Raw genomic sequence first — 25,436 nt, 5'->3', positions numbered from 1 at the left:
GATTCTTTTGAAAGAAAAACTGAACGATAATAAAGACAAGAGCAAAAACATCGTCTTAAAATTGTTGCCCACTCAGGTTCCTTTATGACCTGAGAAGGGATCACTCTTAATAGTTGTAGATACTAAGAGTTGAACCAATAGGACAAATAAGAAACAATGGTTATGCATTTGTTACCAAATACAGTATTACTTAGGGTATATTTATTAAAATGTTTCATTTAACATGATGAAATTAAGGAGAGACATGGTGAAAAGTGACATATGGGGCCTTTCTCAGTGGCTCAAATTCAGTGGGCAAATGGATTTTCTCTTTTTTTCTTTTTTTTAATTGAAGTATAATTAATATACAATATTATTTTCAGGATTACAACATAGTGATTTGACATTTATATACATTATGGATTGATCTCCACAATAAGTCTAGTAACCATATGTCCCCATACAAAGTTATTGCAATTTTATTGACCATTCCTTATGGATACATTACTTTCCTGTGACTTATTTATTTTATAGCTGGAAATCTGTACTTCTTAATCCCTCACATCTATTTTGCCCAACTCCCAACTCCCTTCCCCTCTGGTGACCACCAGTTTTTCTTTATAACTATGATTCTGTTTCTGTTTTGTTTTGTTCATTTGTTTTGTTTTTTAGATTCCACATATAAGTGAAGTCATACATTGCTTGTCTTTCTTGGTCTCACTTATTTCACTTAGCAAAATGCCCTCTAGATTCATCTATATTGTTGAAAGTGGCAAGATTTCATTCATTATTATGGCTGAGTAATATTCCATTGTGTATATATATGTGTGTGTGTGTATATATACATACAATGTATCACATCTTGTTTATCACTTCATCCATCAGTGGATACTTAGGTTGCTTCCATATCTTGGCTATTGTAAATAATGCTGCAGAGAACATAAAAATGTATATATCTTTTTGAGTTAGTGTTTTGTTTTCTTCACGTAAATACTCAGAGGTGGAATTGCTGAATTGTATGGCAGTTTTATTTTTAATTTTTTGAGAAACCTCCATACTGTTTTCCATAATGACTGCACCAACTTACATTCCCACTAACAGTACACAAGGGTTCCCTTTTCTCCTCATCCTCACCAACACTTGTTATTTGTGGTCTTTTTGATAATAACCATTCTGACAGGTGTGAGGTGATATCTCACTGTGGTTTTGACTTGCCTTCCCCTGATGATCACTGACGTAGAGCATCTTTTCATGTGTCTGTTGGCCATCTGTATGTCTTCCTTGGAAAAATGTCTATTCAAGTCCTCTGCCCATTTTTAACTAGATTGTTTGTATTTTTTATATTGAGCTGTGACCATTCTTTGTATATTTCAATATTAACCCCTTATTGGATATATCATTTGCAAATATCTTCTCCCATTCAGTAGATTGCCTTTTCATTTTGTAGATGATTTCCTTCACTGTGCAAAAGGTTTTTCGTTTGATGTAGTCCCATTTGTTTATTTTTGCTTTTCTTTCCCTTGCCTGAGGGCTTTTCTTTCCCTTGCCTTAGGAGACAGATTCAAAAAAAAAATATTGCTAAGACCAGTGTCAAAGAGCATACTGCTTATGTTTTCTACTGGGAGTTTATGGTTTCCAGTCTTACATTTAAGTCTCTAATCTATTCTGAGTTTATTTTTTTATAAGGTGTAAGAAAGTGGCCAGTTTCAATCTTTTGCAAGTGTCTATACAGTTTTCCCAGCACCATTTATTGAAGAGACTGTGTTTTCCCCACTGTATAATCTGGGCTCCTTTGTCATAAATTAAGTGATCACATAAGTGTGGGCTTACTTCTGGACTCTCCATTCTGTTCCATTGATTTATGTGTTTGTTTTTGTACCAGCACCATACTGTTTTTTTTGTTGTTGTTGTTTTCGTTTTTTTTTTTTTTTTTTTTTTTTTTGCGGTACGTGGGCCTCTCACTGCTGTGGCCTCTCCCGTTGCGGAGCACAGGCTCCGTACGCGCAGGCTCAGCGGCCATGGCTCACGGGCCCAGCAGCTCCGCGGCATGTGGGATCCTCTCGGACCGGGGCACGAACCCATGTCCCCTGCATCGCCAGGTGGACTGTCAACCACTGCGCCACCAGGGAAGCCTGATGCATTGTTTTTGATGCCTCAAATTTCACATTCCAACAAATAGACGTTTATGTTAAAAAAAAAAAAATTCATGTCTCATTCATTACTCATTGTTAACATGTTTCACCACTACAAAATTATTTTTGCATGCCTATGCCTTTGTGCAATTCTAATCCCTTTTAAAATTTGTACGCTAACCTGGTTTTTCAATCTACGTAAATTGGATCATTTTTAAAGCCCTCCATATCCAAAAAAAAAAAGAATTTAAATGCCTAAAGTAGATATTTTGAATCTCATAATGATTTACTTCTAATATCAGAGCAGTAAAAAGTTAATGATGATAATAAGAAGAATAACAGCAATAATAATGATAAAGTATGCCTAGATTCACTCCTTGCAGAAGCTGGCATTGTTATCAAATAAATATAATTGAAATTAAAATGTCTCATTGTGAATAATATAAAATGTATCTGTCAGGGCTTCCCTGGTGGCGCAGTGGTTGAGAGTCCGCCTGACGATGCAGGGGACACAGGTTCGTGCCCCAGTCCGGGAAGATCCCACATGCCACAGAGCGGCTGGGCCCGTGAGCCATGGCCACTGAGCCTGCGCACACGGAGCCTGTTCTCCTCAACGGAAGAGGCCACAGCAGTGAGAGGCCCACGTGCCAAAAAAAAAAAAAAAGTATCTGTCAGTAAAAGTAATACTATGTAAAATGTTATTTTGAAGGAGTTTGAGAATTCTAAGAGTGCATTTGCTTTGTTTATATTTTAAAGCTGACTTTAAAACCATATGTGGAAATATTCCTGGATTCACCTTTGACATTCACACTGGAAAAGCTGTTGGTGAGTTTTTTCTAAATTATGTTTATTTTAATACATACACGTAGCATTTTGTAAAAATTTGTTCAGTGTTTTTAAAGTACCATAAAAGATAATAATCTGTATTTGGATATAATATAGTTAGACAAGAAAGAAATAACATGTTTACAGCCTCTAACCAAGTGTTAACAGTGGGATTAGTCCATCAGCATAGTCTGGTGATTGAGTTATGATAGTTATGTGACTATCTCAAGATTTCGTACATATCAAGCTGAAACTTTAGTTTTCCTCTTCATAAATATTGTATTACATGACTGTAAATAATCCACTTTATTTTAACCTTTACCGTCTGTTTTCATAAGTATACGTTTAAGTTTTGGGTGTATTTTTACAGTACTCCTTTCTCCCAATCTACTTATGAATTTGCAGAATTATTAATTATATAAATCACTTCCTCCTGAATGTACTTTCTGTTGCACAATCTACTTTTCTTCCGCAAAGGTTAAATAAACAATATAATTTTAAGTGTCCATTATCAATGCATGTATAACAAAGGACATAAAATTTAAAAAACAGAGCTGGCTTTATCAGATGACTGATAGCAATTTGGGGAGCCTGACCTGTAACTTAAGAGGAAGTTTGATTCCCTAGGAAGTTCATTTGCTATATTGACACTAATATCACTTGGTATATTTGATCAGCTACTTCATTTTTTTCACCACTGTTCAAAGGATATAATATCTTATGGTCTATATGCTTTCATAACCCACAAAATCATTCATACTGATATAGAATTGGTTTTTGTGACACTGTGTGTTTTCACTCCAGTGTACACATAGTATTATTCAAGGTTTTATGGTGAATACATTAAGCAGAACCCTGTGTATTTGATCACATCTGTTCAATTGCAGACATTGATGAATGTAAAGAGATTCCAGGCATTTGTGCAAATGGTGTGTGTATTAACCAGATTGGCAGTTTCCGCTGTGAATGCCCTACAGGATTCAGCTACAATGACCTGCTCCTGGTCTGTGAAGGTAATCTGAATGATGTGTGACCTTATCCAAAAAAGTTTGGCAGACATAACTGGTTTTTAGACAGTTTTCTGATTTTTACTGTTTCTTCTACAGCATTTGGGAGTTGATCACCAAATTGGTTAAGTGAATATAATACTGATGCAATAATGAAGTTTTAAAAACGGAATTGTTGCTCTTTCAGATATTGATGAGTGCAGCAACGGTGATAACCTCTGCCAGCGAAATGCCGACTGCATCAACAGTCCCGGCAGCTACCGCTGCGAGTGCGCTGCAGGTTTCAAACTTTCACCCAACGGAGCCTGTGTAGGTAAGAAAGAGAATGACTCGTTCTTTGACACTGAGCACAATGTTCTTTACACTTCCTGCACTGAAAAACTGTCCATGCTTTCCTATCAAAAAAGGTATTTTCTTTGTCTGGTTTTGGTATCAGGATGATGGTGGCCTTGTAGAATGAGATTGGGTGTGTTCCCCCCTCTGCAATTTTTTGGAAGAGTTTGAGAAGGATAGGTGTTAGCTCTTCTCTAAATGTTTGATAGAATTTGCCTGTGAAGCCATCTGGTCCTGGACTTTTGTTTGTTGGAAGATTTTTAATCACTTTCAGTGATTAAGCAATTTCAGTGCTTGTGATTGGTCTGTTCATATTTTCTGTTTCTTCCTGGTTTAATCTGGGAAGGTTTTACCTTTCTAAGAATTTGTCTATTTCTTCCAGGTTGTCCATTTTATTGGCATATAGTTGCTTGTAGTATTCTCTTATGATCCTTTGTATTTCTGCTGTGTCAGTTGTAACTTCTCCTTTTTCATTTCTAATTTTATTGATTTGAGTCCTCTCCCTTTTTTTCTCAATGAGTTTGGCTAAAGGTTTATCTATTTTATCTTCTCAAGGAATCAGCTTTTAGTTTCATTAATCTTTGCTATTGTTTTCTTCGTTTCTATTTCATTTATTTCTGCTTTGATCTTTATTATTTCTTTCCTTCTACTAACTTTGGGTTTTGTTTGTCCTTCTTTTTCTAGTTGCTTTAGGTGTAAGGTTAGGTTGTTTACTTGAGATGTTTCTTGTTTCTTGAGGTAAGGTTGTATTGCTATAAACTTCCCTCTTAGAACTGCTTTTGCTGCCTCCCATAAGTTTGGGGTCATTGTGTTTTCATTGTCATTTGTTTCTAGGTATTTTTTGATTTCCTCTTTGAGTTTTTCAGTGATCTCTTGGTTATTTTTGTTAGGACATGTATGTGTAATCTAGAAAATGGTATAGATGAACCTATTTGCAAAGTAGAAATAGAGGCACAGACGTAGAGACCAAATGTATGGATACCAAGGGGGGAAGGGAGAGTAGAATGGATTGGGAGATTGGGATCGACATATATACACTACTATGTACAAATAGATAACTAATGAGAACCTGCTGTATAGCACAGGGAACTCTACTCAATGCTCTGTGGTGATCTAAATGGGAAGGAAATCCAAGGAAGAGGGGATATATGTATACGTGTGGCTGATTCACTTTGCTGTACAGCAGGAACTAATACAACACTGTATTAAAAAAGAGAAAAAAGATAATTTTGAAAAGATTTTCTAAGTAAATCTATTCATTCATATTGAACCTATTTCACCATATCTTTTAGATTCTTTTGTTAGGAAAAGAAGAGGTCTCTCAATGGATTTTCCTGGAATTGGACCTAAAATAAAATAATGTCCTTGAGATACCAATCAGCATGTAAAAATTGCATGATTTAAAATTTTTTGAAAAGAGGTTTGGATACTTTTAAAGCCTTGCTTATTTTGATTCAGCTGTTGTTATGGTTCATTTTCAGACTGTCTGTAATAATTAATAGCAGATTATAGAAACAGCGCCTGTGGAAAAAAAGGAAGGAATCTTAATAAAGATCAGATATGTATAACATGTGTCTTATTTTTTGTGCTAGATCGCAACGAATGTTTAGAAATTCCTAATGTTTGCAGTCATGGCCTGTGTGTGGACTTACAAGGAAGTTACCAGTGTATCTGCCACAATGGCTTTAAGGCTTCTCAGGACCAGACGATGTGCATGGGTAAGAAGGAGGACATTAGTTTCAGGGGTGACGTGGAGCTGAGACTCCAGAAGAGATTACAGTTCGGTCACTTGCCACAAGTAACTACCAAGTCTCTGTCAGAAACAGTCTTACAAAAAATGAGCTATGTGAAACTGTTTATGGTTTTATTCAATGTAAAATTTGCAAACAGGACACACCACAATATGTTCTTGGGTTCAGTGTTTACAGCCTTTTTCCCAAGGTGACTTTCACATGCTTATTAACCTGAGCTCTGGGATACTCAGGGTTACGTGGAGATCACCACAGTACCAGCTGCCCATTTACCCCTCTCTATTCCCACTCAAGAAAGCCTTTTGGAATGCAAGAATACAAGGGAGTAGTAGCAGAGTGACAGTTTTGAAATGAATATATAAACACACACATACGTACATATGCTTCTTTCACCCGAATCATTGAATACATGAGATTTATCTGCTTGTTTTGCTTTTTAACTCTGTTACAAACAATTTTTAGAAGCAAAGATAGCGGAACTTTGAAAAGCCCCAGTAGCTAATGTACAGTTAGTTAAGCAATAATTGTGTTCAGTAAGTACTTGCTGAGCTGATGATTAATATTTCAAAAGCAGATGGGCTGGACACCTTGGAACTCAGCTTAACTACTTAAATCTGATGTCAGCCACTGGCTCATCTCCACTGAAGCACTTTGCGCTTGCAGGAGGAAAATTAAATTTAAAAGTTGGCTATTTATAATTATCATGTTCTCAGTTTAGAAAAAGCTAAATTGCATCTACTCTTTTGGTATTTAAGATACTATCTTTGTGAATCGTAAGGTCAGATTTCAGTACAGCAGAACGGCAGAACTAGTATCCTTTATGGCGTATCCATAAATGAGGACCACCTCGAGAACGTCTCCATTCTTGCAGCGCCTCCTAAGAGCTCCCCTGCAGCCATTTCCCATGGTCCTAGGAAAAATTCTCTAGGGAAGCTTGTGCAAAGGACACACGGAGGATGCAGCCCTATTTGCATGAACTTTCTGAGATTGCTTGCCTATATATGCTTCTCCTGGCTGTTCTCTCTGAAAGGGAGAATATGATTTGCTAAGAAAACCCCCTGAGCTATATGGTTCAGAAATTCATCTGGTGAAAATCTGTCCTTGGTCTTAACAATTCATCCATGATGAAAGTCAGCTAGCCTCCTTGGTAATACCTCTCTTAAACAAAGCTTCCTTCCTAAGGAACAGTAATACCCTCTTTTTTTTTTTTTTTCAGCATCCTGGAATTCATAGTCTAGCATTTCCTCTCTTATATGCCATGACCTTTCTAAATATTAATTCCATTTTTTCAAAGGCTGATAATAATTGAACTCTAATAGACTTCTTCAATTTAGATTCCACTAATTCATAAAATTTAGGAAATTACAGTTTACCTTTGTTGTGCTGATCAAATTAAGATATGAAAATTTCTGGGGGAGCATTTATAATGCTTGATAGAACAAATTGTTCTAGTGTTTCAAAAGATTGATTTCCTTACAATTGACAAGCGAACCTATTCATTAAAACCTCTCACTAAGGAGATAGTTGCTTGCTTATTAGTCCAGTTCTTTTCTGAGTCATATATGTTCCTGTAAGTCACTAAGTGACACTTTTTCCTATAATTTTCTACTTCTGAGTTAGCTCTACCTCATACTTACTTTCCTTAAATAAACGTGGGTTCTTAGTATTGAATGAGGAAAATCTAAGTAAGCCAGTAGTTTGAAAAAATCTAAAAGTTTAATAGGCTACGTTTTTCTAGTAAAAAATTGAATTCCTTTGAGCCAGTGTTTCTTTGTAGATGTTGATGAATGTGAGCGACATCCATGTGGAAATGGAACTTGTAAAAACACCGTTGGATCCTATAACTGTCTCTGCTACCCAGGCTTTGAACTCACTCATAATAATGATTGCCTGGGTAAGTACTCAGTCCTTTATTGCTTCTCTTTCATTTCTACACAATATCCTGAAACACAGAATAAAGCCAAAGAATAAATATGTTTATTATTCAAATTGCGCATGTGTGCCAAAAGATATGTAATATCATTAACTAATTTCTGGTTAACTGAAGTCACACTCTTGGCTTAAGTAGTCACAAGACCATCTGCTGGGTTGAATACTATGTCAATCAACCAGTCGGTTCAAGGGAAAAGGCCATGCAGAGGATAGTAAATATATTGGGACTGATTTATGGTTTGGGGTTATTTTTACCCCTTAGATGGGATCAAAGTTAGACCTGTTATGGTTTCATTGTTATTATTTCATATTTCATAAAATCCATTCTTGATTTACATTCAAACACTGACAATCTACAACTGAAAAACCCGTTGTGTTTTGAAATTTTATTTTCCGTCAGCTTTTGAAGCAATGGATGCCTTTTCCCACAGAAAGAGTGCGTGGTGTCTAGGTTTCCAAATCAGCCCTCAGAAACCTATTTAATCTCTGTGAACAACTGTAAACTTTCAGTGGAAAATAAAACTGTCTTCTCTACATGGCACAGAATTTTAGCCTTTGCCTCTAACAGACAGTGATTGAAATAAAAATTGAAAGTGACTCGAGGAGGAGGAGGGGGTCCTGTAGTTGGTGGAGAAGATAGTAAAAGATATGACAACAAACACTGACAATATTTCATTTACCATGTGCCAGACACTATACTGGTGCTTTACTACATAACATCTCTTAATTCACATTATCCTGTAAGGTATGTGAAAGTAACTCAGGCCTTCTACCTTAATGGAACCATCACAGCTCAAACCCACCTCCTAATTTAATCCAATATATATTCCTCTCAGCTTTCTTTATTTTATAAAATTCTGCAACGGTGAAAAAATTTAGAGCTAACTAGACACTTTATTGAACCACCTTCTTGTCTGTAGTTTCTCAGACCCTTTGTACAGCCAGGGAGAATGAAAGATACAAATATGGCTCTGATCAAAGTATAATCTGCAAACAAACTAAAAAATTACTCAAACGGGATCAACCCTAAGCTTAAATGAAAACCTACCACTTAAGAACTTCTTTTTCAAATTGACGGAAAAACGTGTCAGCAATTCTAGAGTGTTTCTCATATAATTGATTTTTCTGTATTTTTGATATGCTTCGTTATTTGTCCTTTGAATATAAATATAGTCAGCTTACCTCCAGGTAAAGTTACCTGCAAACCGGCTGGTCCAGTTAAATCCGGGTATCCTCTTACCTCCAGGATGAGAACTATTTTTCAATTGGAAAGCTTCACCTTAAGCCTACAGGAGAGATCTGTGTGACCTTATTAGTCACCTGATCTTTATGATATGAGCCATTTTTCTCTGTGTTGATGAGGAATTGTAATGTAGGGTTTTGTAAATGTCTACCAATGAATATGTTTTTAAGTTGCAACTTGTGACAGAATATGTGTTAAGAGCTCTCTCTGAAAAGCTAACTCCTGTTTGCTTACAGACGTAGATGAGTGCAGTTCCTTTTTTGGTCAGGTGTGCAGAAATGGACGGTGTTTTAATGAAATTGGCTCCTTCAAGTGTTTATGTAATGAAGGCTATGAACTTACTCCAGATGGCAAGAACTGTATAGGTAAGTATGTACATAATAAACAGTCTTTATGTTGTTTTGTTTCATAAAATAATGATGTGATTCCCCCCCACCCACCAACTTCGGGACACATTTGCATTTCATTTGGTCATCTGATTACATGACCAAGATAAATTTCATGGGAAATTTTGGTAAAAGGTATAAGCCAACAGTTGGGAATGACTCGTATGCAGTGTTTTATTGGGATAGAGCTTCAGGCTATCCGTGTCTCAGTAAACGTAGACAAAGGAAAATTAGCCTCTTGCCAAATGAGTAATACTCAATATGTCAAAAGTCTCTGAGGGCATATTTGCCCAGAATGACGTGGCAGATCAGAAGGCCTGAGTTGAATTCATGTTAATATCCTTTGGCAACAATCGTCTCATCTTTAAATCATTTTTTTCGTGTTTCTCTTTAAAGATACTAATGAGTGTGTTGCCCTTCCTGGCTCTTGCTCTCCTGGCACCTGTCAGAATTTGGAGGGATCCTTCAGATGCATCTGTCCCCCAGGGTATGAAGTAAAAAGCGAGAATTGCATCGGTAAGGCTAACGTTTATTTTGAGTCCGTGAGCTGTTTAGTATAATAAGACCTGGTATAGACTCTGTGGAAATATATTAAATCCAAACCACTGTAAGCATGCTGACCCAAGGAATTAAACATATAGCTGCCTACATCTGTTTTATTGAACCATCAGAAATGATTTGAAGGTGGAGTGGTGAGAATAAAGAATTTAAGGATGTGGGATTTTTCATTAACAGAAATCTTATACTAGTCAAAGAATTTTCAGTGCATTCTAAGCTTTTTTCCAAATGTCAACAGAGACTTTCTACTGAATTTAAAGTGTGTCTACAAAAATTGTAATCTTTGGCAACCAATTTTAAAACAGCTATTAAAGGTGTCTGGAGTCCTAGAAATGTGAAGCAGAAAATCTTGACAATGCTGTTGAAACATTTTTTTCCCTGGGAAGGCCACATGTCAAAACAGAAAATATTAATCCATTTGTCAGAACAGATGTTTTTCTGCGGAAACTCTCCTAGTGTACAAGAACGCTGTAACCACATCAAAAGTGGGTCCCAGAATTGCCTGGTGGACATGATGAAGACCGACCTTTTTACAGTTACTTTATTTCACTTTTGTACAAATTATTTTTAACAGTTTTGTTGAAATTCAGAAGCACCAGCATCTTAGTGTGGTTCTTCTAACGTGAAATGATTAAGAGTTTTTTTTGCCTTTGAGTTACCCAGTTTCTTAAAAAAATTCTAAGTAGCTCTACTGTTCACACTCAAGGGACTTATATAGATGGAACTGAAAGAAACAGTTCACTTAGTTAAATTTAATTTCTTTTCAGACCATATAATTACAAATAATAGGTATCCCTAGTCATTCCAATTTGGTGTTTATATCTTGTCCCTTTTTTGTCTGATTTGTATAGTTCCTTGTAAGATTGTCTAGTGTTTTTAATACTTAAAAATAATTAATAATAATACTAGAAGCATCTTAGCAAAGACTTCCTTGAAAAGTTTAAGATCCTTTCTTTTATTTTCTTTGTTTATATTTAATCTCAATTCTTCAACATCCCTGTGATTCATCTCTTTATGGAGCAAGGACAGCAGCAGTGTGTCAGCCGTAAGGAGGAAATAGAAATGCATATGTCTCCTTGTATCAGAAAGACTTAGCTACCATTTTTCTTAGTGAAAAAAATCTATGATTCACTTACATTTTTTTAAACCTCAGAAGTATTTCTTTATCCACTGATAAACAACATCACTATTTCACATGTCGTAAGAATGGGTTTTTAACTAACTTACTTCACTGTAAGAATATTTCCTTCATCCTATCAATAGAATCTCTTCTATCAACTTTCCTAGATGAAATGCTTCCTAACGTGACTATATGTACACTCACACACACACACACACACACACATAAATCCATCCTGACATTCAGTGGACATTACAGTGGACACAGCATCTTTTAGGTGCTGGAAACACAAAAAGCAAGTTTTTTCCTACAGGTAACTTACTGCCTAAGAGAAAAGACATATTTCGTAAGAAACCCCATTTTGTAAAGATATCCTCACAATTCAGCGTGACAGACACTGTACTGCGGTCTGTTCAGGATGTGGGATCACAGTAGGAGGCTGTGAATAATGATGGTGGTGGTGAGAAGATGACATGTCAGGAAGCCTGTCACAAAGGATTGGTGACATTTGAGTTGTCTCTGAAAAGTTGGATAGAAATTTACTAATCAAAGAAGGAAATGGAACAGAGAGGCATTTTGAAAAGAGAGGCAAAACAGACGTGGTAAGGGGCATCGATTGGCCAGCTCAGAAGATTGCACTCTGTGCTGCAAGCAGTATGGAGCACTGCAGGTTGCTTTAGAAATGATGTGGTACGACTCACTCAGTAAAATTCTGCAAATATAAATTGAGAATGTAGAATGTGCCAGACACTGTGCTAGACTAAGCTGAGGGTGCAGCAGTGATCCAGACAGACAGACACATCACATAAGTCCTCATGGAGCTTATGTTCTAATGTGCCTGAAATTGTGTAATGTTTATTCATTTAGTTAAAATAACCTATTAAATAAGCACTTCCAATGAAAAAAGGCCAAACATCACTGGTAAGGAATCCTTGTATATTTTAAGGAACCATTCTGGGGTCAGGTGGAAATGATAAAATTCTCAACACGTGTCTGAGTTCCACTAGTTCTACAGGCACAGATTTTCAAATAGGTGTGTGTTTTAGAAAACCAGCCCTGGTGGCAGTGTGAAGAGGAGAGAAGGAGATGCAGCAGTCCAGCTGGGAGATTTGCGATAATCCAGGCGGCAAATGATGTTGAGTTTGAATGTAGAGAGGAGATAGAAATTACAGGCCACATGCTGCTTGCATGTGAAAGTTGAAAGGTCAGGGAGAGAAATAAATGTGATTCCAGGTCCCCAGTGTGGATTGCTGAGAGGGGCATCATAGAAGGGGACCATTGCTGAGGATGCGATGCCTGTGAGACATTGAAGTGGTCCTGTCGGGTAGGCAGGTGGATGTAAAAACACCCCCAGCGGTCAAGTCTGGAGAGCTAGAGACCGACTTGGGAGTCTGGGGCATAAGGTTGATTAAAACTGGATGTAATCTTTGACTTTTGAGGCAGTAACACTTTATTTTTTAAAGATAAGTTAAACGTATACATAATACAATGTATTGTTTCATATTAAATATCCAATGGCTAGTGAACTGTTAAAGTGTGGACAGATTATTTAGTTTCAAATATTAAACAATGTTTTGATTTGATTAAATCAATAAATTATTCTGCTCTCCTCCAGATATAAATGAATGTGATGAAGATCCCAACATCTGTCTTTTTGGTTCCTGCACCAATACTCCTGGGGGCTTCCAGTGCATCTGTCCCCCTGGTTTTGTATTGTCTGATAATGGACGGAGATGCTTCGGTAAGTTTTGAAATGGCTTCTCTGTCATAATTGGTCCTTAAACTTCAAAGCTAGACAGTAAGCCATGATTCAGTGTTTGTCACTATAAATATATGTCTCTGGCAAATACATCATCTGTAAGTTTAAAATGTAGGTCTCAGATGTATATGCACTGTACAATTTTTAAGGTACTTTGAATTATTGGCTCTATTTCTACATTTTAAAAAACTTCATACTAAAAGAAAAATTGTTACCTTGTTTCATCATTTTCATTCTGTTGTTGGCATAGATTTTTTGTACATTGGTGAGGAGTTGCTTCTGATATGATGTAACCTACTGAAAATTACCTAGATTGATTTTGTTAGGCTATAATGTAACAGTGGGGGAAAAAAAGACATGGAAATCATTTTAATATTGAGCATAATTTGTCAAATTTCCTAAGCACATTATTAAAACATTGTAAATATTTTAAATAATTAAATATAATTTTACAGAGCGGTCAGTTTAAACTGGCAAGTGTTATCAGCAATTGAGGATTTTCCAGACCTATCTTTTAACTGCTAATCTAATCTGCATCACATGTTCAGCCCATGAGAAATGTTCTGTCGGAAACAGAGTTTTGTACAAATTATTCCATCTTTTAAAATGACCAGTAAGGAGGTCTGTGATGTTTGCTTTCTTGATTAGATACTCGCCAGAGCTTCTGTTTCACAAACTTTGAAAATGGAAAGTGTTCCGTACCCAAAGCTTTCAATACCACAAAGGCGAAATGCTGCTGTAGTAAGATGCCAGGAGAGGGCTGGGGGGACCCCTGTGAGCTGTGCCCCAAAGATGATGAAGGTAAGAGCAACAACTACATAAAATGCCAGTTTGCACTAGTTTGGGACTGTCTGGCAGAACCCAGTTAGACTATGTAATTTATGAATATTATGAGGATGAAATTATCCCCTCACTTATAAACTTTAATGGTTCAGTGAGCAACCTAGTCTCAGGAACTTCTTTCAGCTTTTGTATTCAACATGTGTACATGCAGGGAGTTACCACGTTATTTCATTTCTCCCCCCAAGGCTAGTATTACTTGTTTTGAAAGGAATGAATTTGAGAGGTGCAGGGCAAGAGATCCAAGGAGGGGATGAAAATTATATTCCAGATTGCTGTGGGAGTCCCACATGGGTATTGTATCCCACGCTGTGGCTCCCAGGCTCTTATGTGAAGTTTTGAGAAGCTGAGTCAACACAATAGCCATTTGCAGGAATAGACCAAGAGCCTCACAGATCTAGTTAGCACAGCTGAACGGTACGATTGTTCCAGCAGGCTTGGAACTGGCCTGGTCTGTAGGCCAGAGGTAGCTTCTGTGTGTAATGGGCAGAGAGGTGCTTTGGCTGACCAACATTAAACAAGCAAGCAGACAGAATCAGACACCCTCCACAGGTGGCACTCTGGGAGAAGCTGGACAAGCTCAGGTGACCTCTAAATATGCTCAGTGTTGCTTTTGCAATAAATTATAAAAATAAAAAGACTCTTACTAAAAACAGCCTTGTAGAGGGGAAGTAAGCCTAATTTCATGTATTATCAATAATCAGTTAAGTTCTCTGATAGTTGAGACTCTTTGATAATGGGTAGTTTGTGTTTTTCTCTGTAGTGGCGTTCCAGGATTTGTGTCCCTATGGCCATGGAACTGTTCCTAGTCTTCATGATACCCGTGAAGGTGTGGTTTGATACATTTTATTTTTATAGTCTTACATAAGTATATTTTTGTACATTTATTTTATAATCCTGCTGATTTTACTGTATAACATAGTATATTGCATTTAATGCACAAATACAATATTTATTATATATTTATCATATGCACTGTATTTATCATAAGACTATGTTGTAACATGTGAAATACCTTATATATTTCTCTGATAAAAGACATGTTTATATGTTTAAAATTTTTTAAGGCTCTTTTGAATAGATATATACAGTTTGGGCATATCTTTTTATGTAAGAAAGTTCATGGGTGATTCTGTATTTTAGATGTCAATGAATGTCTTGAGAGCCCTGGCATTTGTTCAAACGGTCAGTGTATCAACACAGATGGGTCTTTTCGCTGTGAATGTCCAATGGGTTACAACCTTGATTACACTGGAGTACGCTGTGTGGGTAAGTGCTGACTCCACATTTCACACTTTGAAAGTTCTGTTTTCTTTCTTATATTCAGCAAAAGGTCTCTCAGGCACCCTGGGTGGCAGTGGGATTTACAAACCCAGGATAAGTAGCTAGTAACTGCTCTTTCTTCTCCCATTCTACATTTTCCAGTTGACCTGGTTTATGTGAAGATGGGGAGAGTTGCCCAACCTCTGCCTTCAACCAAATATACAAACTCTGATGTGTCTAGAGATTTACAATTGCCAAAACCACTAACTGGGAAAGAGATCCATTTTACTTTATGACTTTCCACTTCTGCTCTGGTGGCAGAAGACCACATCCCTCCCTGGGTTTGTGTTTTTTTTTAGGGCAAGCCACAGCTGTCTGAAGCCTCAGATCATTGCACACTTGATCTCTCGGGGTTCTCTGCCCTGCATAAAGGCCAGCCAGCCAAGGCCAAGGGGGGTTGCAAGAGTCATGTGTGCCCTGCACAGATCTGGGACATGTGTGAAGGCCAGATGGATATTCATGGGCATACTCCTATAAAACTAAACCTTCTCCAGATTTTGTGGCACTTTCTTATTCTTCTTTTTCAGATACCGATGAATGTTCAATTGGCAATCCCTGTGGAAATGGGACGTGCACCAATGTTATTGGGAGTTTTGAATGCAACTGCAATGAAGGCTTTGAGCCAGGGCCCATGATGAATTGTGAAGGCAAGTGATACTTTTCTTTAGTATTATTTCTTCTTGATATAGAAAGGGTTTTTCATGTCTCAGCTTTTATTTATACTATTCTGACATTCTCTTGATGATTATATTCATCACAAACGTATTTTCCTTTATCTCAGTGAGCATAGTTACAAAAGCTACTTTAAAGCCCTTGTCTGATAATTCCAGCATCTTGGTCCTCTCAGAGTTGGCGTCAGTTGCTTATCTTTTCCCATGAGATTGGGTCACATTTTCCTGGTTCCTAAGTAATTTTGGATTATGCCCTGGATATTGTGAATGATGTCTTCTGGAATCAGTTATATTATTTTGAAGAATATTGATGCTTTTGTCTTAGCAGGCAGTTAACTTGGATAAACATAAAAGTGGACTGTCAGACCTATGGAAGACAGTGGTTCAGATTTCAGTTCTGCTCTTTAAACCCTAGTGGCTAGCTTCTTTGATTTTGGCCTATACATGCATGGTTAAGTCAGCAACTTGGGCTGCATTTATGCAAAAAAAAATGAATAAGGTATTTCTCTACCTCTGGTCCACTCATTTCCGGGATTCCTCCTCATTCTTCAGCAGCCTTGGTTGCCCCAAGGCTCCCTCACCTGAATCCTCCTGGACAGAAGCTCAGAAAGGTTCTACTGAAGATTTAGCTGCCAGGTGCTGCTGTCAGGACTGGTGCTATCCACAGGAAAAAAATACTTGAGAACCTATTCTTTGCCTGTTGTTTGCTGACTTTCAGCTCACCACTAAAAACCACTTGAGGTGTTGTTTTTGTATTTTTTTCAGAGTTTATAGTTATTATTTGTTGGAGGATGAGTTAGGTGCAAATACATCAGTGTTTATTTGAGCAAGTAATTAGAACTCTAGGCTGAGCACATGCCTGCCTCTTTTCTTGATCAGATATCAATGAGTGTGCCCAGAACCCACTGCTGTGTGCTTTCCGCTGCATGAACACCTTCGGGTCCTACGAATGCACATGCCCGATTGGCTATGCCCTCAGGGAAGACCAGAAAATGTGCAAAGGTAAGGCCACAGACAGGGGAGTAGTTAGCACTTTATTTGCCATGCTGGAAATATATCTTAATGAGCTTATGGTTCTCAGCTATCTTCTTCTAGAGCTTTAGAGAAATGTATCTGACAACATTGCTGGTAGATTTCCATATCTAGATAACAAGATACTTGATGGTCTGTCCAATCAAGTCAAAAATAAGATGTCACACTCTTGAGCTCTTATTAAAGCAAAGATAGCCCTTTCCTGAACTTCTTATCTTTAGGACCAATGCTGAAATTTTATAAATCTAGAATACAGCCAACAGTTGAAAAAGACTGGGCTCCACCTTCCTCTGTTACATAATAAGAGCCAGAAGACCAAAAAAGTGACATAAAAATACTAAAAAATAGCCTGTTCCTGAAAATTTCTTACTTCTATGTTTTTCCTGTTAAAAATATTTTATAGACCTGGATGAATGTGCTGAAGGGCTACATGACTGTGAATCTAGGGGCATGATGTGTAAGAATCTGATTGGCACCTTCATGTGCATCTGCCCGCCTGGGATGACCCGAAGGCCTGACGGAGAAGGCTGTGTAGGTAAGGCTTTATGGGATGGTGTCTTCTTATTTAATACTCCTACTCCAAGACAGATTTACAGCGCTATTCCCAAATCATCCTAACTGCAAGCCAGCTATTTTCCAGCTGTTTCAAGGCTGTGCTATATAGCTAGATTTCTTCGATCTCAGGGTCCATGCTAATACAATAGGTTCTGGATAATACAGTGGAGATTATGCCTGTCCTAGAATATATGCCCTCTTGTTTATCATCATTCTCTGTCTTGTAAATCTAAATCATTAAATTTAGAAGTGTGGAAAAACTCCTTGAAACAATGCTACTTACTTATGTAGCAAAATTAAAAGTATGAGTTAATATTCTCGCTTTTGTGTCACTCCATGAATGAGAAGAGTAATGAGGCAGGTAATCTCCAGAACTCTGTTACAGGCTGGGTATTTCTGTGACTTAGCCATATTTGTTAATGTTTTTGGACCTCAGTTAATTCATCTATAAAGGTAGGAGGTAGGGCTGGAACTCTAAGATGACCTCAGGAATTTGAAATGTTATGATTTTATGATGTGTACTGAAGTATCACGCCATGTAAGCTGGTCATGGCCACCCCATCCAGTATCTCAGCACTTATTCCCTAAAGTGTTGTCACCTGGGGCACTGCAGCCCATGACAGTCTTCCTCCTCCTTGAGAATAAGTGGCTCCCTTTCTTTAATTAAGAATCTGCTGTGCTCCCTTTTTAACCTCCAATACCCAGAAAAATGTGGATATTTTTGGAGGAACATTTGAAGATTACTAATAATTTCTCATTTGGGAAAAAATAACATAATAATAGTATTTCTTAAAATAAATCTATTAGTGATTGCCTGGTGCTAAGAGTCAGAATGGAGAGTGGCTGTAAACGGTCACTGGGGATCCTTTTGGGAAATGGAAACGTTTTAAAACTGGATTGTGGCAATGACTGTATGACTCCGGAATTTACTAAAAATCATTGAAGTGTACACTTAAAAATGGAAATTTTGTAGCCGGTAAATAATACCTCAGTAAAGTTGTTTTTAAAAATGAATCTACCGGGCTTCCCTGGTGGCGCAGTGATTGAGAGTCCGCCTGCCGATGCAGGGGACACGGGTTCGTGCCCCGGTCCGGGAAGATCCCACATGCCACAGAGCGACTGGGCCCGTGAGCCATGGCCGCTAAGCCTGCGCATCCGGAGCCTGTGCTCCGCAACGGGAGAAGCCACAACAGTGAGAGGCCCGCGTACCTCAAAAAAATAATAATAAAATAATAAAAATAAAAATGAATCTACCATAGGAAAAGAAACATGAGGATGTCCACTAAATTTTGATTGTAGTAACCACCAAAAAAAAAAAGAAAGAGTAGGAAACAACCTAAATGCCCATCACAGGATGACAGCTAAATAAATGTGGCATGGCAATGCTATGAAACCTTACAGAGCAGTTAAAAGGAATAAAATAGATATGTGTATGTACTGAAGTAAAAATATGTCTAAATATTTGGTTACAGAATAATATATACAATGTGTCATATTTTAAAGAAAACTGTAAATCATACAATATGTTTTCTGTAGGTACATATGCAAGCCAGTAAATACACAGGAAAAGATTGATTTATTTATCTATTTTTAACCATTAATTCTTTATTTTTGTGTTTATATTGCAACATCATATTGGAATACAAAAGCTTTTCCCCAAGGCCAGCGTGCATTCTTCCACAACAAATTACACTCCAAGTTCTCACTATTGATAACATATATTAGTTACAAGATGTGCATGCAAAAGCAAAATATGATTTGTGTGACTTAAGGCACTGTGAATATTTAATAAATTTGGTGTAATGAATATTATTAGGAGAGAGAAATGATTTGAAAGTAATAAGATCGATGATATAACAGGAATCAAGAGGAATATAAGGTAATTATATCATTTTACTGTATTCAGCAACCAGAAAAATCTGAATTTTAGCTATCAAACTGGAAAAATATGGTGTATTATTTTCTTTGCAAATAGCCAAATAGATTAAAAATTAAAAGACTCTATTAGGTTCATTATACAATATGCAAACTGTAAAATATTATTAATCTTTTCTATCATTACTAGGTTTCTGTGGCAACTTGGAAAATCTTATGCTCAAGAGAAATTTCCCAACATTTGTTTGCATTGTCAGGAAAATTTTTTAAAAAGAAAGAAAATAAATCTAAGATTTGTAGCAATCAGGTCTTTTTAGATATGTTTCAGTTATACATTTTGAATTACAAAAAATATAACATTAAAGCAGACAAGATCCAGATGGATGCTAAAATTAGTGGGCAAAAATTTAAGAGAAAAAGGATATAAACGCCAATTTGTAGAAAAAGAATTACATCCAGGGACACTATTGAGATTAGAGGTTACTGGTCTGAAGTGAATTCAACTTTATGTGTCAATTTTAATTTTTTACAAAAGAGTGAATTCCTGAATTATGTATGTAATATTAAATTAATTTTTAAATGTCTGCAACAACCCATCAGATTATAATTGGATTTCATAGTTTCTTTTAATCTAATAGATATTTCATTCAAAATCCACTACTTAATAAAGTTAAAATAGATCACCTTAGAGGTTTGGTTATGCAGTGGTTCTTTCAAAAACACTGTTTTTCTAAGATCTGAAAACACTGTTCTTACAAGATCTGAACACTAAGTTAAACCTAGACTCCTAAGTCATGTTTATAGAGTAATATATGTTTCTCAAAGTGTATGAAAGGGTAGAAATAACATGTATGGAAGACACTGTTACAATTCTGACTTCTTACACATGAGATCCGTTGTAATTTTCTTTTTTTTTTTTTTTCTTGGTTGCGTTGGGTCTTTGTTGCTGCGTGCGAGCTTTCTCTAGTTGCGGCCAGTGGGAGCTACTCTTCGTTGCAGTACACAGGCTTCTCATTGCGGTGGCTTCTCTGTTGCAGAGCACGGGCTCTAGGCACACAGGCTTCAGTAGTTGAAGCACGTGGGCTCAGTAGTTGCAGCGTGCGGGCTTCAGTAGTTGTGACGCACAGGCTTAGTTGCTCTACGGCATGTGGGATCTTCCCAGACCAGGAATCGAACCCATGTTCCCTGCATTGACAGGTGGATTCTTAACCACTGCGTCACCAAGGAAGTCCCCATTGTAATTTCTTTTTGTCAAGTTCTCTCAGGGATTCTCAGTGCCAAAGGTGTGAAAGCAAAAGTAATTCAAGACTTTAAGATACATCAAGTTATCTTTCAAGTATAAAAGCTGTACTATATATCATCAAACATGGCAGAACTCACTCAGTATATCCAACAAAAGCCCTTCTTGAAAAAAGTAATCCAAATCAGACAACTAAAATACTAATCAAAATAAAGGTATCAACATTAGGGACAGGATGAGATCAAGAAGGTAGACCTTGAACCCTCAGATTCTAGAAATAAGAAACACTATACAATTTTTTAAATCCATAACTCAGTTTAATACTTTTGCATACACTTTAAACTTTATACAATAATTTTCCTAAAAGAAAAAAAAAAACATCTTTAACAAGAAATATCACAGTGAGTTTCAGAACAATAAGAACAAGTGAAAATCCTTAAAGCTCCCAAGAGAGCAAAACCAGATTTCCTACAAATGAACCTTAATACTGGGTAAAAGAAAACAATGGAGCATCAGTATTTTCAAAACATTCTAAGGAAAAATAATTTTGAACTAAAATTTTATATCCAATCTAGTGATAAAGCAAACAAAAATATGACATTGTCAGAAACGTGTTGTAGAATATTTATCACCCACATACCGTCTCTGAAATGATTACCAAACTATAGTCCAATATATTTTTTAAAGTTAATTCAAGAGGAAGTAGTAGTATACGTGAAGCAATGGTAAGCCAAGAAACCAGTAACCCTTATTATGTGGTTTAAATAGATGTTGGTGGTCCGTAAAAACAAAAGCATAACAAACCAAAATTTCTCGACCACATCAACATGGCAGGTGACACAGGGAGAGAAGAGAAAGAACTCATACCAAGGTACTCGTTATGGTCAGAAGCTTTTGAAACAGATACCTCTTGATATTAATAGAAAAATATTTATTAAAGTATATGTTGAAGTTGTTTCATGGTTACCACTGGAAGAATAGAAGATTACAACTTCCAGACATGAGTTAGGGATGAGAGGAGGGCAGAGAAAACTAGACTGATCAAAGAAATATTGAGAGAAGGGGGCAATAGCATGGTAAATATAAAATAATATAAAATGGCAGGCAAGAGTCCAAACATATCAGTTTGGAAATAGTTCAAATTTCTGTTAAAAGGCAAATGTAGTTTAAAAAATTCTTTTACAATGCAGCTTATTGCTTTTTACAAGAAACGTACCAAATCAAAATGTGAGCTAGATTGAAAATAAAGGGGTAGGACAAGATATTCAAGGAAAATGCTAATAAAAAGCAAGCACATGCAAAATAAATATTAACAGATTGAAGAATGAAAAGTATAGACATGAAAGGAGCAATTAATCAGAAGGATTTAATTGTCATGAGTTCTCATGCTTCTGACAATATTGATTTGAAAAATACCTCAAACAAAATTTACAAAATATCAAATAAACACAATAAGTAAGTATATAGGGATTTTAATAAAACAATTTGGCTCTAATATATTTATTTATTTATCACCAACCAAAAGAGCAGTACGGCCTAAATTCCTTCTTCCATTAGCCGCCCTTAACACACTGCTCCGCTCCTGTGATTTTACTCAAAGTCAGTCTAGGAACTTGTCCTTTATCCATGGCCTAAGTGCCCTTTTACCCTACTCTCCAGCTCTCCCTAACACCTACCCCCCTCCCCTGCCCTCAGCCTCTCTCTCATATCACATAAATTGGCATCCTCTTCCCCAAAGTTCTTTTTCTCCTTGTCAGTAATCCCTTTTGGAGGCCAATTTTCTAATTGTCTATCAAATATCACCTCTTCCCCGAAAAGAGGAAGAGGAAAAGAAAGAAAGGGAAAAAAACACTTTGTTAACAAAGAACCCATCTTGGAAGGATGAGGTAAATTTAAAAATAAATTAGTATTCTATCATATTAATATTTTGGTGAGGAAGTTTTAAATATGGTATAACCCATTAGAAGATAAATTTGTAAATTATAATTTTCTAGTCTACTCATGATTCACATTATTTGCTTTTCTAAAGATGAAAATGAATGCAGGACCAAGCCAGGAATCTGTGAAAATGGGCGTTGCGTTAACACTATTGGGAGCTATAGGTGCGAGTGTAATGAAGGCTTTCAGTCAAGCTCTTCAGGCACTGAATGCCTTGGTAAGTTGATAAACGAGTATATTTTACTTGGTAAATAAAACATCTGTTTTGTGACATCATCACAGAAGAGTTCTACATATGTATCCTTGTCTGCTAAACAGATTCCCCAATCTGAGTAATCCACGTACCTCTTCCTTAAAGGTAGACATCTATTAAAATGACATATTTGTATATGTATGTGTTGTACCTACATCTATGCTTAATGTAAATAACCATCTTAAATGGTCTTTCCAAAATTAAGATTAATTAAGCTCTATGGAAAATGTGACTTTAGTAAAACTTACATCAGGGGATGATTTAATTCCAAAAGAAAATATTTGCTATGTAAGGTAAGCTTTGCTATATTAATGATATTAAAGAATATGCCACATTTCAAAAATTCAGTGAAAGTTGATTTTTATTTTATGGTACAGGAAAATGTTTTACAAAATATTTTCTTTTGGAAAATATAAGTCTCAGACATTTTAATGATAACATGCATACATCATAAACCATTTTAGTTAATTATGAGCAGGTGTAAAAGTATGGAGTAGTAAAATTTAAGGCAAACAGAGAAACAGCACTCATCACTGGATTTGGTGCAAAAATAGAACATTTCAACTACATCAGATTGTTCTCAAAATGCTGTCATCTGCTTCAAATCCTAGGAAATTATTAGTCAAGAAATTGGCTATTGTTGTCTTAAATCTAGACCTTTCTGGAAATAGAAAAGATAACCTACAGAAAAAGTGTTCTTTTCTGTTCATATTATTAACAGTTCATTAGGATGGTTCTTAAAACCACATAAAAGATCTCTTTGCCTACTTATATCATTGAAATCCCTTTATTTATAATTAAAAAAACTACTTAATCCAATGTTTGAGCAGTCTTTTAGATGTCTAAAATACAGGAGATTAGATTGAACATGTACCAAAATTATAACATAGTCTAGAATTTGCTTTTCAAAAACAAATCCTGTTGCTCATTTGCTTATTTAAAGGGAAGTAATTTTCTTTGATTTTCCTTTTATCTGGATTCTACAGGAATGGTAGTTTACTATCACTTAGCTGCAGATGAAAAAAAAAGAAAAATCCCAAATCTATTTCTTAAGTATAGTTTCACTTATTATTAAATTTAATAAACTGTGTTTAGTGAAAGAGCACTCCATGAAATTAATCTCCAACAAAACTTTCTAATCAGTGTCTTAAACATTGTCTTAAAAGGATATTTAGCTTTTAAGAAAGTATTTCTAAGGAGAACATTGATTGTCCTATTTAATTTGAAGACCAAGATGTCAGTTCCTTGACATTGATGCCTATTAACTACACTGTCATTTCAGACAATCGACAGGGACTCTGCTTTGCAGAGGTATTGCAGACCATGTGTCAGATGGCATCCAGCAGCCGTAACCTTGTCACAAAGTCAGAATGCTGCTGCGATGGGGGGCGAGGCTGGGGTCACCAGTGTGAGCTCTGCCCACTTCCTGGAACTGCCCAGTACAAAAAGATATGTCCTCATGGCCCAGGATATACCACTGATGGAAGAGGTAAGGAGTTGAGGAAATTCATGCATATTATTAACACAGTGAACATTAATTCAGATTAATTTGAAGGAAGTAAAATAATAGCTAAAATATGTGTGAGTATGTTGTGGTTGTATATGCTTTTCGCTAATGCTTCAGAGACTTTAAAAGGTATAATCTTCATATCAAATCTAAAAGGCAGAATGTATTATTATTCCTATTTTAAAAGATAGAAACTGAAGCACAAAGCTTAAACGATAAATCATTTTCCCAAGATCACAGCCTTTTTAAGGGATGGACCAAGGAATGGAACATATCTGTCTAACCCCAAAGGCCATGTATAACCCCTGAACTATACTTGCTTCATTTAAATAAAGGTTGCTTGTTTGTTTGTGTGTAACACATTTGTTTGAGTGTACGCAGGAACTCATTCTGTTTGCAACATATTTACGAACCAGCAAGTCTCATAAATGATTAGTAGTTTCCATTTTTTTGGTACAATCAGTATACTAATGTCCTAAAAATATCATTTTCCTCTATTACTGTACAGATTCTCGACCCTGTGCTTGATTACTTTGCTAATGAAACCCTTTCTTCAGTCTAATACAAGTATGAATTTAAAGCCAATCCATGGTATACTATCACAAATTCCAAATTAGTTGAACTTCAGAGGGGTAGCTTTCTAGATTCCCCAAAAATAATTCATACTTAGATTGCAGAACGAGTAGACTTCAGTGGGGCTTTCAACATAGCCTTCCTTTTGTTTACCTCTTCCTATCACTTCAGATTCTCTTTTTTCTCTCCCTTCCATGTTGCCACTGGACTGAATGATGAAAAGTTACACCAGCACAATTATGAATGTTGGTTCTTAGTGATCTGTCAATTCCTTAATTTCTCTTAGTTTCTAACCAGTTTTATTCTTGCATCTGTATTAAATTACATTTGTTTTTGCCTTGGGGTTTTTGGCGCACAGATATTGATGAATGCAAAGTTATGCCAAATCTCTGCACCAATGGTCAGTGCATCAATACCATGGGCTCCTTCCGGTGCTTCTGCAAGGTTGGCTACACCACGGACATCAGCGGAACCTCGTGTGTGGGTAAGGCGAGGCGAGGTGTCTCTGCATCTGGGTGGTGGTTTCCTACATGTCATTTACTGTCAGCAGAGTATCTTTATTATGGAGCTTTGGAATGTACATTTTGTTAAAAAATGCCATTCC

At 36.5% G+C, this 25,436-nt stretch overlaps 1 protein-coding gene across 1 annotated transcript in view; it reads left to right on the top strand.

Annotated features, from left to right (window-relative positions):
* Positions 1–25,436, top strand: part of FBN2 (fibrillin 2) — a 230,142-nt gene that overhangs the window by 189,070 nt on the left and 15,636 nt on the right. The window contains exons 42-58 of the mRNA XM_060093309.1: positions 2,868–2,936; positions 3,824–3,949; positions 4,131–4,256; positions 5,869–5,994; positions 7,805–7,921; positions 9,439–9,567; positions 9,985–10,104; positions 12,882–13,007; positions 13,674–13,826; positions 14,629–14,694; positions 15,009–15,134; positions 15,716–15,835; positions 16,739–16,861; positions 17,295–17,426; positions 22,591–22,716; positions 24,035–24,241; positions 25,191–25,316. Coding sequence (XP_059949292.1) covers positions 2,868–2,936; positions 3,824–3,949; positions 4,131–4,256; positions 5,869–5,994; positions 7,805–7,921; positions 9,439–9,567; positions 9,985–10,104; positions 12,882–13,007; positions 13,674–13,826; positions 14,629–14,694; positions 15,009–15,134; positions 15,716–15,835; positions 16,739–16,861; positions 17,295–17,426; positions 22,591–22,716; positions 24,035–24,241; positions 25,191–25,316 — 2,118 coding nt within the window. The remainder of the gene's footprint in view (positions 1–2,867; positions 2,937–3,823; positions 3,950–4,130; positions 4,257–5,868; positions 5,995–7,804; positions 7,922–9,438; positions 9,568–9,984; positions 10,105–12,881; positions 13,008–13,673; positions 13,827–14,628; positions 14,695–15,008; positions 15,135–15,715; positions 15,836–16,738; positions 16,862–17,294; positions 17,427–22,590; positions 22,717–24,034; positions 24,242–25,190; positions 25,317–25,436) is intronic.

Source organism: Mesoplodon densirostris, chromosome 3, assembly GCF_025265405.1.
Source record: "Mesoplodon densirostris isolate mMesDen1 chromosome 3, mMesDen1 primary haplotype, whole genome shotgun sequence".
Classification (NCBI taxonomy): domain Eukaryota; kingdom Metazoa; phylum Chordata; class Mammalia; order Artiodactyla; family Ziphiidae; genus Mesoplodon; species Mesoplodon densirostris.
Note: the sequence above shows the minus strand (reverse complement) of the source record. Positions and strands in the feature narration are given on the sequence as shown.